The sequence below is a fragment of the Lotus japonicus genome, chromosome 6 (assembly GCF_012489685.1).
Source record: "Lotus japonicus ecotype B-129 chromosome 6, LjGifu_v1.2".
Classification (NCBI taxonomy): domain Eukaryota; kingdom Viridiplantae; phylum Streptophyta; class Magnoliopsida; order Fabales; family Fabaceae; genus Lotus; species Lotus japonicus.
Genome location: NC_080046.1, coordinates 55,653,000 through 55,667,816, shown reverse-complemented (window position 1 = coordinate 55,667,816; position 14,817 = coordinate 55,653,000). Strand labels below are relative to the sequence as shown.

Sequence of the window (14,817 nt, the reverse complement as noted above, 5' to 3'; positions counted from 1 at the left end):
ATTTGTGACAATTGGGTCCTTCAATCAGTTTCCGTCCAATTCCAAACAGATTTTTCATACGTGGCATTCATTCATGACGTGGCCCTGACACATTTTACCACTTAGATGCTACTAGGACTCCACGTAATAAAAAGTAAAATTAATTAAAATTTAAAAATTATTTAACTTTAATTCTAATCAAATTCTTGATCTCTAATTGACCTCCATCTTCATCTGCAATGAATTAAGTCAATTAACAACATCAAAAAAGTCTGGAAACAAATTTAGAAGCAACACCAACAAGCTATAGGAATTCCAGGAACATACACCCAAGTGAAAAAACCAAAAAAATTATCTAGAAAGAACAACAAATCTAACATCAACCATTATCTTCATCTTCATGTTCATCTGGAAAACATCAAAAATCTTTTCCCATTACCCAGAAAACCACCCCGAAAACCCCTTCTCACCACCGCTCCGATCTCCGCCGGTCGCTGCATCACCATCAGACCTCCACCACGCTGCTACCTCATGCCCTGCCGAGCCACGCCATGTTGAGGGGTCGTGGAGCATCGTTGCCAAATCAAAAAATTAAACCCTCATCTCCCATCCACCCTATGCAAACCCATAAAGAGATTGTGGGATTGAGAAAGAAAATAGGGGAAGCTTGCGGCGGAGATGAGGACGAATTGAAGGATCTGAGCAGCTCCTTGTCGTACTCGCCGAGCAAGTTCGTTTCCCTGTTGGATCTGGTTCCCCAAGACAAGCAAAACGGGAACAAAAAGTTGCAGATCCTGAAGTTAATAACCAGAGGGTGAAGATGGGGTTGGGGGTGTGAGGTTGGGGATGGGGGCTGTGGTGCGGTGTGAATAATTAGCTGGTGGAGATGTGAAAATTTTTAGCAGCAAATTGAACTGGGTAATGTGAAAAATGAAGAAAAAAGTGAAAATGTTGATAAGATGAGGAGGGGGGAGGATGAAGATGCACAATGGAGGATACAGGGGAGTTAGGATGACGGTGGCAGGGAGAAATTGAGATTAGGGTTCTATATTTTTAATTTTATTCTGTATTTAATTTATTTTACTTTATTTATTTGATGATGTGTCATTCATGGTGGTGTAATAAGCAAAAAAAGGAATCAAAATAAGAATATTCCGTTTAAAATTGGATGGAGGCTGACGGTGGACCTAATTGTCACATTCTAATTTTTGGTGTACCAAAATTGCTCGTTTTAAATAAAGGGGACCAAAATTGCACAAGGGGTATAAATCAGGGACGAAAAGTGCAATTAAGCTTTATTTATTTCAGGGAACTAGTATATTTAATTAAGCATGATTTTTTGATAAGCTTTGTTTATGCCTCACTATCTATTTTTTTAATAATTTAATTGCACATTTGGTCACTGGATGTGTTTGGACTTTGGATTTCAGCTGAGATCAACTCGAAAGCACTTTCAACCTAACGAAACTTAGGAGTTACTTTCAAATTCGCACATTTAAATTTGTGTTTTTCAGTTGAAACTGTCTTGAAACGTGTGTGAACTGAAAACTAAACACACACTATATCTCTTGTACTAAAGTGATTCCTAAAAAAAACTGCAGTTTTCACTTAAAGCTTTGTTTGCAGTTTTAGGGTTTAGGGTTTAGGGTTTAGTTTTCCATCTCATTTCTATCGAGAAACTAAGGGAAATGATGATGTAACATTTCGATTAAATATTATTTTTAATTAAATAATGTTAGGGAGTTTGCACTTTAGGTCTCCTTCAACCACCACTCTTCCTCCTCTTTCTTCAATTTTCATATTTTTTTTCAAGGTTTATTCTAATGAGAGTGTAAGAGTCCTTCAATTCATTATTTATAGTATAAATGAATAAATTGTAAATTATAAAAGTTTATTATAGAAAAAATCACGATAAATGGTACTGTATTTAAGTATTTTCCTTGTTAAAAAACTTCTAAGTTGAAAGTAATTCTAATACTATTAAGTTTGTTTAGACATAGGTTGTGTTTGGTTGATGGTTCCATCCGAAGAAAGTGAAATAGAATACTAACCTGAGGCAACCCCAGACCTCCAGCGCCCCCATACAATCCCCTAAGGAAATGGAGCAATGCCTTAACATTACTACGACAAATTTTGAAAATCAAAGGAATTAAACCCCCACAACCAACTCTCCAAGAGAAACCAGAAGATAACAAACTCCAAGCCTTCGAAATAACATTCCAAACATATAGGAATCTCTCTTCGCACTAACATGTTGGAAGTCAGTTGCAGAACAATAACAACCAGCCAAGAGCTGAACCCACATTTTGCGTTTAGCATGTAACATATCCCACACTAATTTCCCAAGCAAAGCAGTTAGATGTATATGCCTATATGGTATTGCCTCCCGGTTCAGGTTCCTCCCATCCTCACAAGGTGTGCAGACTTCACAAGTCTCTATATGGCCTCAAGCAGGCCTGAAGGCAATGGAACTCTAAACTAACTTCTTCTCTATTATCTCTTGGTTATGAGCAAATTAAAGTTCTCCAGATTATTCTCTTTGTTAAGGTCACGACCACTTCTTTTACTGCTCTATTGATATACATGGATGATGTGGTTTTAATTAACTGGGAATAATGCTTCTGAGATTCAGGTCTATTTGTCCCCTCTAATGGAGATTGTGCCTTCAAGGCATTCTCAGATTCTCATTCTTCATATGCTTCCTGTTTCTTCATCCTCTCAAATTGGGGGCATCCTATAGGCCCTTTCATGAAGCCTTATCCAAGTTGGGTCTTTTAGATATGTCTGCTCCAACTTGAGGGGATATTACCCCTCGTAGTGAAATTAACTCTAGTTAGATATAGTTTGTAAATCGGGCAGGTGTGCTATTGCAGAATTTGCATTGTGAATTTACGGAGGAAGAACGCGATTGAGAGAATGAGGAGGATTGTGATGTTTTCATTTTTAAATATATTGGATTATATTGAAAATATTTTTTAAAATTATTGATTAACAATTTAAATAATAACTAATTATTAATGAAGAATATTTTTCGTCACTAAATTTGCCTCTATATAAAATGGGGTGTGTGTAGATTTTAGATAAGAATGGGGTGAAGTGTAATTCTAACAAACCTTAAGGGGGTGAGTGTACTTTACTCTAGATTAATTAACTCTAGTTAGATTAACCCACTTTGTTAATTATTGTAACAAATTAAAATTCAGATACACAAAACTGTGAATAATATAATATTTTCATTGAGTCACTCCAATCGTTCTTTACATTGTGTTTTTCCATGATGGAATCTATCTTTGTAAGAGAAAGAAAGATTTACGTGCCAATTAAGTGCGTCGCACATTCGCACCCGCATGTTCAAGTCACATCATTCTAGAAACTTAGCAAGCGACAAAGGGGCATAAGGGGAACAATGGTTCAATAACGCGTCAAAAGTGTCGAGTGTCTCAGGAGTCAAAATTTCCAAGTCCAGACGGAGTGAAATGAAATGAAAGTTGGCAATGATGAGTCAGCACGACAGCCTCGGCCTGAACAAGAAAACGATGCCTAGAGAGGTTACTTAATCTCTAAACCACACTGAGATTATGGAGAAGATACTTAATTGGAACAAGTTCACTTCCTATGCGTCTATGCTTCATATTATGATGAATCCGAAAAACTTGCATTATGTACTCCATTTTCTTTAATCAATGACATGATCAATTGTATACAATATTGGCATTTTCTGTGGTACCCGCAACTTTTTTATGGGTACGTACAGGAATTGCTTGGACCAATAACATTATTTCTTTTGTTTCGATTTTTTTAAATCCGGAATAATAGCAGTAGCCTTTCGTAAATCATGAATTTACCCCCTAACTTCATTTATTTATAAGTTGGTCCCTTAGCTAAGGTAAAAGAAAACAAAAGCTAAGTTAAAAAGATCTTGGAGGTAATTTACATTCTGGGTAATTTACATTCTGGGTTCGTGAAAGATTAGATTAGGGTTCATGAGATAGGTTTTGTTCCTGAAGTCACCTAGATTGATTTCTTGATTTCATTTCATCTATTTGAACTGTCGTCTTCGGTAGCCTTTGGTTTGTGTGATTTCGAGGGTTTCTAAGGTGATTCTTCTTCGACTGTGCTTTCACTGATGAATTTGGTTGTGCTCGTCTGTGTCGCTGTAAGATTTTGATACGGGTGTTTCGACTTGTACACCACTCTATTGAGCAGGGATCGAAGTTGCGGCTACCTGAACTGGTATGGTTTTTAATTATTTTTACCCTAAGTATGGTTTTATTAGGTAGCAATGTCTTGAATCCTCGGTTTTGATTTTATTTCAGAGTTGGGAAAATGAATGATTCTTCAGGAGATAACTGGCTTAATCTGTTTGATGACGAGCTTTATATCATCGATGAGGATGATAGTCTGAATTCTAGCCCTGCCAACGGTTTGAAGCAGGGTGTGAATGAAGGGGATAATGATGGGGGAAATTTTGTGGATGTCGATGAGATGTTTGAAACTGGAAATGACAGTCAAAAAAACTCTGATGTAGAAGTTAAAGTCATGAAAAGGATTACTTAATTGTCTGCAGACGACATTAGAGGGATGGATTTCTCTTCTGAGGAGGAAGCATGTGAATTCTATTCTAAATATGCTCGTATCCGTGGATTCTCTCCAAGAAAAGATGATGTATACAAGGATGATGATGGCAAGATTATCTCACGACAGGTGGTGTGCAATAGGGCTGGACAAAGGCATCAGAAGCATATGCATAATAGTGGCAGAAGAAAACAACCTAAGCCTATTACTAGAGTGGGTTGCCTTGCTAGAATTCGATTTCGTTGTTTTTCTAGCAGTAAAAGGTGGAAAGTGGTTTTTTTTTGCGATGAACACAATCACCCATTAACACCATATAAGCATGTTCATTTGATTCCAAAATTTCGGCAATTGAGTGAAGGGGACAAAGCTCAAGCAGAAGGTATGAACCTATTTGGTGTGAGGACCCGCAATATTATGGAGGTGATGATGGGCCAAAAAGGTGGGGCTGAGTCGGTAGGCTTTACCGGCAAGGACTTGGCCAACCACCTAGACAAGCAAAAAAGGAAAAGAGTCAAAGATGGTGATGCAGTTGCGGCGCTGTCCTATTTACAAGGAAAACTTGACAATGACCCACTATTTTTCTTCAAGTACAACAAATCGGAACAAGGTAATCTCCTTAACTTGCTATGGTGTGATGGAACCAGTAGAATGGATTATAACGTGTTTGGAGATGTGGTTGCCTTTGATAGCACATACAAGAAGAACAAGTATAACAAACCTCTTGTGATTTTTTGTGGATACAACCACCACAAGCAAACAACTATCTTTGCTGCTGCACTTGTTCATGATGAGAAAACTGAGACTTTCATATGGGTTTTGGAAACCTTGACTGAAGCAATGTTTAACAGGCATCCTAAGGTGGTGGTTACAGATGGAGATCTAGCAATGAAGGAAGCTATTAGAGTTGTGTGGTCGAATACCACGCATCGTCAATGTGCATGGCACATTCACCAGAATGCTTTGAAAAATATTAGAAATCTTGATTTTGCAGATGAATTCAAGTTATTTGTGTACGCTAACTTAAACCCTGACAAGTTTGGAGAGAAGTGGGATAAACTGGTTGAGAAATATGGTATAGCCAACAATCCATGGATTGATACGATGTATGAGACAAGAGCTTCTTGGGCAAGCACCTTCATGCAAGACAAATTTTTTGCCGGTATTAGGACGACATCCTTATGTGAAGGTATTAACTCATTCATAAAGAATTATCTGCATTGTAAGTGTTCCTTGTTGGATTTTCTTTTCAATTTTGAGCGGGCTATGAAGAAATACAGGCACAATGAGTTGGAATCTGATTTTAAGTCTTCTTATGGTGAGCCTGTTATGACAACAGCACTTAGTGGCATTGAGTATGGAGCTGCCAAAATATTAACAAGGAGCATGTTTTGGGAAGTCAAGGGTCAAATTGAGGATGCCCTGGGGCTAAATGTGGAGCGTTCTGAGGTGGCCAATATTGTGATGATGAAAATGAGAAAAATTAGCAATCGCAGAAAAGAATATATTGTTGTTTATGATAAGAACCAGAAAAAAGTTTGTATGTGAATGTGGTTATTTTGAATTTTATGGCATCCCTTGTTCTCATATAATAGCTGGGATGAGAAGTGAGTATATTGATGAATTTCCAAGCAATCTAGTTTCTAAGAGGTGGTTGAAAACAGCCAAGTCTGCTCATGTGTATTCAATTTCAGAGCCTAGTATTCATTCACAGAATATGAAATTGTTGCGAAAAGGAGCTATGTCTGCCGCATGCAACTATCTCGCAGAAATAGCATGCGAAAAGGATGATGATTTTTCAAGTGTAATGGAAGACATTTATAAGCTGTTGAGGGATGTTCAGAAGAGTCGCAAACCGGGTTGTACAACAAAGAGTGCAGCCTTTAATGTGGGTGATCCAACTGTTGTACAGGGTAGAGGTGCCCCCAAGAAGACCAGAACTGTCACCAAGAGAAGGCATTGCTCAAATTGCAGGGGTATTGGACACACGATTCGTACGTGCCCGGTTTTGCTTTATCCTGATCAAGTCAATAACAGTGAAACAGGTGAATCTGCAAGTGAAGGAATTGAGGACAGCACAGACGACGAGGTGATTCTGATATTCACCATATTTATTGCCTGGTCTGATCATAATCATGTTGCTTGTGCATTTGGATATATAATTGTTAAAATTGAAATGATTTACAGACAAACGTTGGCAGCGTAGATCGGCAGAATAAGGGGGCTTCGGTGGCAAGTAAACTTAAATCGCAGCAACGGAAGAAGGGAAATGACTCCTCATCCACCCAAGTATGTGTAAATGAAATGCTTGTCATTCATCTTAAATTTTCTTGCATTGTGCTCAAGTTTTCTTTTTAGAGTGATTTGTGCTTACAAATTTTGCAGAACAAGCGTTCAAATCAGAACACGGTGTCGACAAAACAAAATAAGCGTAAATCTAAGCAGCGAGAAGTCCCAGTCATGATTCATTCAAGCCAAGTATCTGTGAATGAAGTGGTGAGTATTTTTCATTATCTTCTTATTTTTAAGTTTACTTAAATGCATCAATGTGTGAGTCTCTGATTCCTGGTCATAACCTGTGCAGACTCAGAGTTCACCGAATAATGTAGGTCGCGGTGATGTGGATAACAACAGAGTTACTTTGTTGCCCCAGCATCCACAGGAAATACCTTTGACCCAAGAATCTGTGAATCAGGTAATTAGGATGGTTGTATAATTTATTTATTTTCCCTTCAGTGGTGTTTACTCAAGTTTCTCATTAAATTGTTTTCTCGTGGACATAATCTGGGTAGGTACATGTTTATAACATGGAGCCTATTGTACAACAAGTCCACTATCCTGTTGTTCGTGCTTCAGCTGGACTTCCATTTTTGCAACCTACTTATGCCGTGAATATGACTAATGGAGTTCAGGTGTTTCCACAGTTTATACAGCACCAAAACGTCCAGGTTCCTTACCAAGGAGTTCAGATGCAAACTCTATTTCAAGCTGGACCTTCTGGCTTACTCCCGACATTTTCATCGACGTTGGCGGCAGTCGATAGGAGACACAATAGAAATTCAAGTTTAGGAAATAATTGAAAGCATTTCATTTTAAGTCAGTTTGATTTTGATATTGGAACAAATTATGTATTTGTGTGAAGGAAAAAAATTATTAAATTATATTTTAAAAACATCTTCTGAAAAAACAATATAAGTGCAGACTTTACAATATGTGAAGTGTGAACCACTTATTTCATGCATTTTTTTTTTGGGTCAGAGTGTTGTTCATCTCACAAAAGGGTCAAGCCCAAAAACCAGGAGCCTGTTACAAGTGAGGTTCAAAATAAAATGATCAAACAATAAAATTACAACAACCAAAAAAAAATAGCTGATCACTGATTGCATTAAAGCTGCCTTTGTTCACAATAAGAATTGGCTGAACCCAAAATTTTTTTTGATTTGGCCTTTTGTTGTGAAGACCAGCAATGAAGTTTTTGTTTTTGGTCTGTTAGCCCATTGATCAATATAAACTGCGTTTTAGATCCTTTTATAGTCCCAAAGGTTTTCATTTTGGTCCAGTTAGCACATTTCATCAGTAGAAATCAACTTCAAACATGACAAATTAAACTAGCAAAACGTAAAATTATCGCTAATAATTAAGAACAGTAACAAAGATTATTAGCAATAGCTACCGAAATTGTTCCAAAACGTCACCGAACATGTCGGTGAACATAAAAGTACGGTTACCAAACAGTATAGCTTAGGTTCAAATTATAAATTTCAGCAAAAAAAAAAAAACACAGCCAGTCCAGTTTCCATCTCCACTCCACCCTAATCAGCAAAGGCAATCATGATGTCCACAATTCTCTGATTCATGTAATGAAACTTGAAAGCACAGACATCCCCTTCTGCAAGCTGATACTTTCTAACGAATTCCCTCCAGCCACTACCAAACTTGCTCTTCGCCTGGCCATGAATGAGTTTGCATTCCACCAGTTTATCATTTAGACCCTCATATGGACCTTTCAGAAACACTGGATCAAATCCAAACTTCTTTAAGTGCTTCCCAATTTTCACAGGTAGGTCCTAAGAAATTGCATAAAACATGGGTTATATGCTTGCTTACATGGTACAAGAATTAAAAATGCTGATGAAAATAAATATAGAAAGAACAGCAAGTTACCAGTTGGCTTCCTTTGGCATGATGGTCTTTGAGGGTAACAGTGAAGGAGGGATTTTCAGATTCATGGTTAAATAGCACAAAGGTGGAGTTGGGAATACGCTTGAAAGGGGGTGTTACTGTAGGTGGTGGAACAGACAGGTATTCACGAAGCTTATTAACATCATCTTCCTCTGTCTTCACGGGCCAGCCATGATATTTGATTTGCTTATGCTTAGAATTGAAAATAACAATCTTAAATCTTGACCTGCCCACACATTTGAAGAGGAACCAGCACACACCAGTGAAACAAAAGACATTGCGTAGCCGTGACCATCCTGTTGTCAAGTACCCTTTTCCATGCAATCTTTCATACCTAACTTTGTGTGTTACACCTAGAGGGTCAGTCAGATACCAAGTGCAGTCCACCCGGTAATTGCCCATCTTGACCAATGTCTCAGGGACTTCTAAGTGAGTCTACAAAGAGGAAATCCAAGTAAGAAATCATCAGACTAAAATATACATGTATGTGTATGAACAGATAGTATCTAGTTAGAATGCAGACTATTACCATAGCTTGTTCATGACATGCAACGAAATCGTGCTCGGGGATCCTTTTTTGACTGGGTGCCATAGTAGAACACAGTACTTGCTTCTATAAACATGTTTGCACAAAAAAACATGAAGTAAATCATATGATTTTCAACACAATGAAGAGGAAAAGTAAGAAAAGAGCACATAATAAATCGTTTACAAGTAGCACATGCATGAAAATCAGGGTAAAGGACAAACACACACAAAGTATTCTATTGGACAGAGATTATTCAATATGATTTTCATCACAATGAAGAGGGAAAGTAAGATAAGAGCAATATATTAGATGTATAACATGCATGAAAAATCAGGGGAAAGGGAGAATGGAAAAATATTCAATCTGACAGTAAGTGAAAAAAGGCAAAGTATTAAATTTGACAGGAAATGAGTTACAATTGGAACTATGTAATTTAAGTAAAAATTTGTCATAAACAAATGTTTGGTAAAAAATGGAAAAGAGACTATCAGTATTGAGAAAGGTGGAAACTTTGAACATGAATATGGCATATACCATAAAGACATAATCAGATGGTCAAAGGTCGCTGTCAGTCTGAACAAAGATGAAAAATTTGTGATGGACCATGGCATATAACTTTAATTAGTTCTTTTGTACTGCAGGCAAAGGTCACTATCATACCGAAGAAGGGTGGAAAATTCGTAATGACAAGTTACATAAAGAAATCAATACCCATTAGAAATAGAACATGCATGAACATCAGGGGGGAAAGGGAAACGGAAAGCGATTCAATCTGACAAAAACTTGTGAACTCAATGTTTTCCATGCACAACTAAATCGGCGACCCAAATTTCATGAATATCAAAAAGAAATCAGGAATATCAAGTATCAAAATGGAGTGAAAATTCTGTAAAATTGAAAGAATCTTACCAGAGATGAGTGCCTGCAAGCGTCTCAAATGTCCGTGCAAAAAAACCCTAAAATCGCCGTCCACTGCTTGGAAGAATGTCTACCCTCTCGATTTCTCCTATGAGTGGGTTGTGATGGTTTTTTGTTCTTGATAATCGAATAATCGAATAAGCATTGAATGATCGTAACCGATCATATGGGAAATATAAAAAGTTGGTGAAAAGTTTCTTTTTTACTGAATATATAAATTTTGAGTCTTATAAAAAACAAAAAAACAATCACTGTCTAAGTGGTTAATACTACTCTTATTTAGCAATAGGTCCAAGGTTCAAATCTAAACTTGGACAGTTTTTCATTTTTACTAATATGTTAAATTTTTTATATTTAGTTATATAAAAAAAATAATATATTTTATTTTTTGCGAAAAATCATTTTTTTTTGTCATAGATTAATTAACCTTAATCATGGCTGGAACCCTAGAGCATCTAACATACCTAAGAAGCATTGATTCGTCGTTGCGTGGGACTAATGGGGTTAGGCCAATTAACCGTAACGCTAACCCTAATAAGTGTTACGCATGACTCGCACTATATCGTTGTGTGAGCCATGCACGAGGGTGAGCGAGCGATTTGGATAGCTTGGTGTGAGCCACTATATCGCGGGAACCCTACATCATCTAACATAACCTAAGAAGCATTGATTCGTCGTTTGGTGGGACTAATCGTGTTAGGCCAATGAACCGTAACGCTAACCCTAATAAGTGTTACGCATGACTCGCACTATATCGTTGTGTGAGCCATGCACGTTGGATAGCTTGGTGTGAGCCACTATATCGCGGGAACCCTAAATCATCTAACATAACCTAAGAAGCATTGATTCGTCGTTTGGTGGGACTAATCGTGTTAGGCCAATGAACCGTAAAGCTAACCCTAATAAGTGTTACGCATGACTCGCACTATATCGTTGTGTGAGCCATGCACGAGGGTGAGCGAGCGATTTGGATAGCTTGGTGTGAGCCACTATATCGCGGGAACCCTACATCATCTAACATAACCTAAGAAGCATTGATTCGTCGTTTGGTGGGACTAATCGTGTTAGGCAATGAACCGTAAAGCTAACCCTAATAAGTGTTACGCATGACTCGCACTATATCGTTGTGTGAGCCATGCACGAGGGTGAGCGAGCGATTTGGATAGCTTGGTGTGAGCCACTATATAGTCTAAATGTCTAATACACTCTAGCACATGAACCCTAATGCATCAAGTGGCGGAACTTGGACAACAGAGTTACAGAGTATATACTTAAACAGTAATGATAAATAAATTGGGTTATATTTAAATTGTTATACTTAAATGACAATTATAAATAAATAGATGTATATAAAATCTCAAAATTAGTATTTAAAGATAATATTTAGAATTGATATACTTAAATACTAATGATAAATAAATAGATGTAAATAAAATCCCAATAAAAATATTTAAAGTTTCTGTTTAAAATTGTTATACTTGAAGTTTAATGACAATAATTAGATGTAAACAAAATCCCAAAGTAAATATTTAACGAGATGGAGCAAATAATACGACAATGTTAAAAAATAAAAAAGGTTGGGTGGATCGAACCCTACCAAACAAGGTTGAATAAATAGTGTGCAAACCACTGGGACAAGGGAGACGTTATGAATTTATATGGCTTTTATTCTATAAATAGTATGTATCAAAGAAAGAAATTTAACCTAATTATTAAATGATCGTAACAGACCAGTGGGAAAGACGAAAACTTGTTTTCTTGGTTTTTTATAAGTTCTGTTTAGTAATTGGGACATATAAGTGTGAGTTGACCGTATAACTAAAAACAATCATTGTCAAAGTGGTTAATGCTACACTTATTTAACCTTAGGTCCAAGGTTCAAACCTAAACTTGGACATTTTTTTTTATTTTTACTAATATGTTAACATTTTTAAACTTAGTTATATATAAAAATAATTTATTTTATTTTTGGCAATTAATATATTTTCTTTTGTCATAGATTAATTAACCTTAATCATGGTGTTACGCTCATGAATAAATTGGTGTGGCTGGAACCCTAGAGCATCTAACATAACCTAAGAAGCATTGATTCGTCGTTGCGTGGGATAATGGGGTTAGGCCAATGAACCGTAACGCTAACCCTAATAAGTGTTACGCATGAGTCGCACTATATCGTTGTGTGAGCCATGCACGTTGGATAGCTTGGTGTGAGCCACTATATCGCGGGAACCCTAAATCATCTAACATAACCTAAGAAGCATTGATTCGTCGTTCGGTGGGACTAATGGTGTTAGGCCAATGAACGTAACGCTAACCTAATGCACTATATAGTCTAAATGGTGTTAGGCCATGACTCGTACTGTACTCGTACTATATAGTCTAAATGTCTAATACATTCTAGCACATGAACCCTAATGCATCAAGTGGCGGAACTTGGACAACAGAGTTACAGAGTATATACTTAAAGAGTAATGATAATAACTGGGTTATATTCAAAATTGTTATACTTAAATGACAATTATAAATAAATAGATGTATATAAAATTACAATTTTCATAAAGTTCAATCTCATCCACTTCGCAGCCCCAAACAACAATGTCTGCATCTTTGTTTCTCTCTAGAAACTAGTGTTAAAATACTAAAATTAAAATATCAAATTTATTTTTTCATTAATAGATAAATTGATTTATTTTCACATAAGATATATATTTCATTAAAATGTTTACTCAATAACACCATATTTTATTTAAACCTGAACAAAGTAAATTGATTTATTTAACATGTTCTCCTGAAAATGGGTACTTTGGGAAGATATATGACTATGGCAGAAATGTTTGTGTAGGTTGAAATGGTTGCAACTTTGGAAGGTGGAAGGTTGAAATGAATGAAATTATTAATTTGTTTTCGGCCTGCTTAGAGTGAACTGGAATGGAGAAGATCAAGGTTTATTTAGTTAACATTTCCAAATATTTATGGAGATTAAATTAACGAATTTTAAAAATAACTCAAATTGGCTGATTGATTATGAGGTTTCTTAAACTTATTTTTTTAATTTTTTTAATTTTCCAATGATCCAAAACCAATATGCTTTTGAAGCACTACTGGTAGAATTAATTAAGAGACTATGATGACAAAAATTTAAATTATAAGGATGAAGGGGGAAAATCAATTGAACACATGTTTCAAAGAAATTTCTTGCAAATTTTACTTGATAAAATTACATGCACTATCAGAGAAGAAATTTATACAACACATTGATTCAGAAATCCCCATACCCAAAACGCTCCTAAATATGCTCTTGAAGCCCTACACCCTGTGAATATAAGCAATTCGATTCACTGCATTGGTAAAACGGAATCGGAGAAGATCAGAAGGCATATATCGTTAACATCGCAAAAACTACTCCATCCATCCCCCATCTAGCAATGCTGGAGTTGGGAAGAAGGTGCATGGAAAATTCCCTCGGATATTCCTGAGGACCGATAAAAATCCACTTGTCAACCCCAACTCCTTTCAGGAACGAAGCACCAGATTTGGGCACGGGCTGCATAAATAAAAAATATTGAATATGGATTAGAAGACATAAATATCACAAATTCATATATAGCAAAAGATAATCATAAAGAAACTTACAACTTCATTAAAAGAAAAAAACTCTGAAGTGATTTGTGTGTCAAATTCACATTCAAATAACACTTCATGAACAACATTTTGTTGATCAGCAACATCAACTTGCCCACCTTCTTGAATAGAACTCTGCTCATCGTCAGACAAAATAGGAGGCTCAGAAGGAGTAGGAGGGTTATACGAAGGACTCCCATTCGGATCAACTTCACACCTGAAAAGCTAAGATCATGATCCATTATAACCGAATAAAATATGATATATGTGAAATCCAAACTAAAGAACGGAAGAGTTTATAGAGGGGAAGAATTAAAAGACATGATGGTTGGAGTTCCATGCAAAATGAGATGTTTACACGTGTTCCACTTTTAAACCACCTTTGAAATTAAAATCAAGGAGAAGGAGAAAAAAGCATTCATGGAAGATTCAATGAGATATGAAGCATTCGTTGAATAGACATTGATATCTGGTCATGTAAGTTGATGTAACAGGTGCAGTTTGAAGACGGAAAGGTGGTAAAAGAAGCAATGATGAAAACAAAATCGCATTGGTCCCCGTGCTGGTTCGTTGGTACTTTCATTATACTAGTTTAAAAAATCCGCGTGGTGGTCCCGTGCTGGTCCCGTGTTCGAGTTCATGTCTCAATTTTTTTTTTCCTTTCATTTGCTTTCTTGTTTTATGATTATTGTGTTAAATTGTTAGACTTATACCTATTAAATCGAACAGATCACAAAAGTCGATAACTGTCAAAGTGGTTAATGCCACACCAATTTAGCTATGGGTCCAAGGTTCAAATCCAAACTTTGGAAGTTTTATTTTTATAATTTTTTTTTTATAAGCTAACTTTCGCAGTTTTTTAAGTAGGTGACATAAGGTTGATCTTATAAAAAAAAAGTTAAATTAGGATTCGAACGCTCTTACTATATCGTTGTGTGAGCCATGCACGAGGGTGAGCGAGCGATTTGGATAGCTTGGTGTGAGTCACTATATCGCGGGAACCCTACATCATCTAA

The 14,817-nt window shown here is 36.5% G+C and overlaps 2 protein-coding genes across 2 annotated transcripts; both read left to right on the top strand.

The window, feature by feature from the left end:
• The first annotated feature begins 4,560 nt into the window (after window positions 1-4,560).
• On the top strand, window positions 4,561-6,099 carry LOC130725601 (protein FAR1-RELATED SEQUENCE 5-like). Its single transcript, XM_057576817.1, has one exon. The coding sequence runs from the start codon at window positions 4,561-4,563 to the stop codon at window positions 6,097-6,099; it is 1,539 nt and encodes a 512-aa protein (XP_057432800.1).
• An 11-nt stretch (window positions 6,100-6,110) lies between these two features.
• Window positions 6,111-7,631, top strand: LOC130725600 (uncharacterized). The gene is made up of 5 exons (XM_057576816.1): window positions 6,111-6,640; window positions 6,739-6,840; window positions 6,937-7,047; window positions 7,136-7,246; window positions 7,344-7,631. The coding sequence occupies exons 1-5, from the start codon at window positions 6,152-6,154 to the stop codon at window positions 7,629-7,631; spliced, it is 1,101 nt and encodes a 366-aa protein (XP_057432799.1). The 5' UTR covers window positions 6,111-6,151.
• The last annotated feature ends 7,186 nt before the right edge of the window (window positions 7,632-14,817 follow it).